The sequence below is a fragment of the Nestor notabilis genome, unplaced genomic scaffold, assembly GCF_000696875.1.
Source record: "Nestor notabilis isolate BGI_N333 unplaced genomic scaffold, ASM69687v1 scaffold29786, whole genome shotgun sequence".
Lineage (NCBI taxonomy): Eukaryota > Metazoa > Chordata > Aves > Psittaciformes > Psittacidae > Nestor > Nestor notabilis.
The window spans coordinates 1-3361 of record NW_009931924.1 but is presented as its reverse complement, the minus strand read 5'-3'; the positions used below and the strand labels follow the sequence as shown (position 1 = coordinate 3361).

Sequence of the window (3361 nt, the reverse complement as noted above, 5' to 3'; positions counted from 1 at the left end):
TTTCCCCCCCCCCCCCATAGCTCCGTAGGAAAATAATTCCTGGTTTTAGACAAGCTTGTCCATAGCACAGATGTTTTTTTGCTACTGTTTTGGATTATTCACATGTAATGTGGAAAGTTAGGAGAGTTGTGATAGTTAATATACCTTGTATATTTGATTTTGCTTTCAGAGAAGGTAGAACTATACAGGCCTATAATTTTTATCCTTAGATCAAGGCTTGGTTCTTTAAACTGATGTATGTGAATCCCAACTTTCCATATTAACTTCTGAGAGATGTGCTGCTAATACATTTTATGGACTGGGAGCCAGCAACCCAACTGCCAGTAGAACCCAAACTTCATTGTATTTTGTTACAAAGGGGCAAGTAACAGACCTCTGAGTTTCCAACTTGCTTCATGTGTAAAATGGCAAAACTAGGACCAGTTCCTACAGCAATTAGATCATTTGAGATCCTTAACTGAAAGTTGCTGTGATAATTGCCAGAATTTTCAGTATTAGAAAACGTTAAAAAACTAAATTTTGTCCTCAGAAATGCTGCACTTGTCAGGTTCTGATGTTTTTCTAACAAACAAACAGCCTCATTTCCCAGATTTCAAGAGTCCAGTGATGGTTTTGTCATATTTTCAATATAAATTAGTCATAAAGAAACATACTGATTTTTATTTGGGGTTTTTGAGGTTGACAGTTACTCTGCCTTTATCTTCACTGGCTGTTTCCATGCAGATGTCACTGCAAACAAAATGTTTAACTATGTAAGAAACTTCATTAAAGGTAGAATTAAAGTGTAGGTGTAAATGGTTGTAGGATGAAGCTTTAATGGGGAAGCTGATAAATATTGAATCTATGAAAATTACAAATAAAAAATCTAGAAAACTAGAGATCACCTCATTGCACAGTGTGTAGTACTCGGTTCCTATGGACAGAGCTTTTCAATACTGGATTGGGTTTTTTTAATTAGACTGCTAAATCAGCTTTTGAAAGGATTTATCAGTTCCACATTGAACTCCTGAATAAAATGGGAATGTTTATTTTCCATGGAATTTGATCAGAAATTGGACTATATCCTGCTCACTGCAGTGGGGTTTGGAGGTCAAATTCTAAGATGATCCAGGTAATTTAAATGTTGCATTATAAATGAAATACTGCTGCAGACTTTTGAGCAGTGCTGAAAATAAACCACTCTGAGTATTCAGTACTAAAAAAAATTCAGTTGTAGAAAGTTACCTGTTCTTTTCTACCAAGACTAGCAGGTCGCAGGAGGTCTGCTACCAAAACTGGGTTATCTTCATCATTTACAGATAGATTTTTAGCAAAGATTTCACTGCCACAACTAACACTATTACAGAGGGCAAGCCAGTGTCTTCATTGCTGTTTTACAGATCTGCCAGGCATTGTAACCTATTAGACACAGTTAATCAAGTGAGCAATACTGCAAGATAGCTAATGAATGCTCAGTAATGGGAAATGACCAAAGCCAGTTTCACGTTTAACCCTCTGCTTTTTTGTAACTCCTGCCACAGTGTAGTGGACACCACCGGCTGCCTATCTGTAAGCAAGTCTTTTGCTTTATTCATTAGAAGTTGGAAGAGCTGTAATAGAACTATTTCAAATAGTGCAGGCATTTTCCTTATTTGTTTTGGATGTTTTTTTCCTTTAATGAGTTTTGTCTCATTACATTTCATACCAGAAGTAACTTTTTATCCCTTCAGGCCAATGAAATGTTGTTCAGTGGAAGGAAGTTGACTGCACAGGAAGCTTGTGCCAAAGGACTCGTCTCTCAAGTGTTTTGGCCGGGAACATTCACACAAGAAGTAATGGTTCGAATCAAGGAACTTGTCACATGTAACTCAGTTGTAAGTTCCCTTTATTTTCTTGCAATACATGTTTATGATTAGATTAATAAGTATTAATTTAATGTAAGTATTACTAGACTACATCATTACATCCTTCTAAAAAAAAGACCATTTTCATGAAATGAGTACAGCATTTTAGTATAGCACTGTCTTTTAACACAATTTTTTTATGTATCTTTTTATTTCCTGAGTTTTGAGGACTGCTTTTTATGTTCGTATCCAACTCTAATCATATGCCACAGTACACATTGGTTAAGAACTTGTAAACAGCACTGGACTCTTTACAATATACTTATGTTTAACATAGTTGCCTAAGTCCCACTTATTCTAATCAACAGTGTAAACAGTTGCCTTAAGAACTGCACAGAAATCTTGAATTGTGTTGTAATTTGATGTCTTGAGTTATAATACAGATTACCAAGGAAGTAAATGCAGTCTTTGACATTATGTTGAACTTAGTTTTACTAGTAACTCCTACTGCATGCATAGAATCATAGAATAATTTGGATTGGAAGGGACCTTCAAAGGTCGTCTAGTCCAACCCCCATGTTTGCACTACTGGCCACTGCACAATAGCCAGAACTACCACTATTTGATCTTTTCTTATGAGAAGAGATGCAGTACAAAGTAACTGTTCTGTGCACTGGAAATTTCAGGTTTTGAAATGGATTAATAGTTTTCTAAATGGAAAAGCAAGTGAGATTTTTCAGCCTCTTTTAAATACTCAAGTTTGTCAAGGTCTGCCTGGTTATTGGACCAGTTCAGGATAACAGTGTTACGGTTAGACTTCACTAAAATGGAGTTGGAGTTTTCTCTAGTTATCAGTATAAAACCATATATATACACACACACACACACACATATATATATTCATAGTTACAGTTTTACTATTTTCACGATTTCCACATTTTTGTGTACTTATTAACTGTGAAACATTTGTTGGGGATGTAGTATTATAAGCTATGTATGATAAGCTTAGGTTCATAATCAGCTTCAGGATCTATCCACATAACCTGTAAGTACACATATAATACTAACACAACACTCTTTTTTTTTTTTTTTTTTTTTTGCCTAGGTACTTGAAGAATCCAAAGCTTTAGTACGGAACATCATGAAGGTGGACTTGGAACAAGCAAATGAAAAGGAATGTGAAGTTTTGAAGAAAATCTGGGGCTCAGCACAAGGGATGGACTCAATGTTAAAATATCTGCAGAAGAAAATTGATGAGTTCTGATAAGATGCCTATTGACACTGGAATTGTATTTCTTGGACATCGGGGCAAACAAAATTGCCCATTTTAAAAACCTATATAAACTAACCCCTTGCTCAACTTGGGAACAGGAGTGGACACCCTCCCCTTTTATTGTCAAGGGGTTTAAAAGTACTGTATCACTTAAATTTGAACAAAACTCCTTTCTCCCTGATTGTTACATATAGATATACACACACACACAAGTGTATGTGTGTGCATATATATGTCTTTTTTATATATATATATATATATATAA

The 3361-nt window shown here is 35.3% G+C and overlaps 1 protein-coding gene across 1 annotated transcript in view; it reads left to right on the top strand.

The window, feature by feature from the left end:
- The window catches only part of LOC104406989 (chromodomain Y-like protein), an 8368-nt gene extending 5281 nt beyond the window's left edge, over nucleotides 1-3087 (top strand). Inside the window, exons 4-5 of the mRNA XM_010016132.1 lie at nucleotides 1710-1853; nucleotides 2929-3087. Coding sequence (XP_010014434.1) covers nucleotides 1710-1853; nucleotides 2929-3087 — 303 coding nt within the window. The remainder of the gene's footprint in view (nucleotides 1-1709; nucleotides 1854-2928) is intronic.
- The last annotated feature ends 274 nt before the right edge of the window (nucleotides 3088-3361 follow it).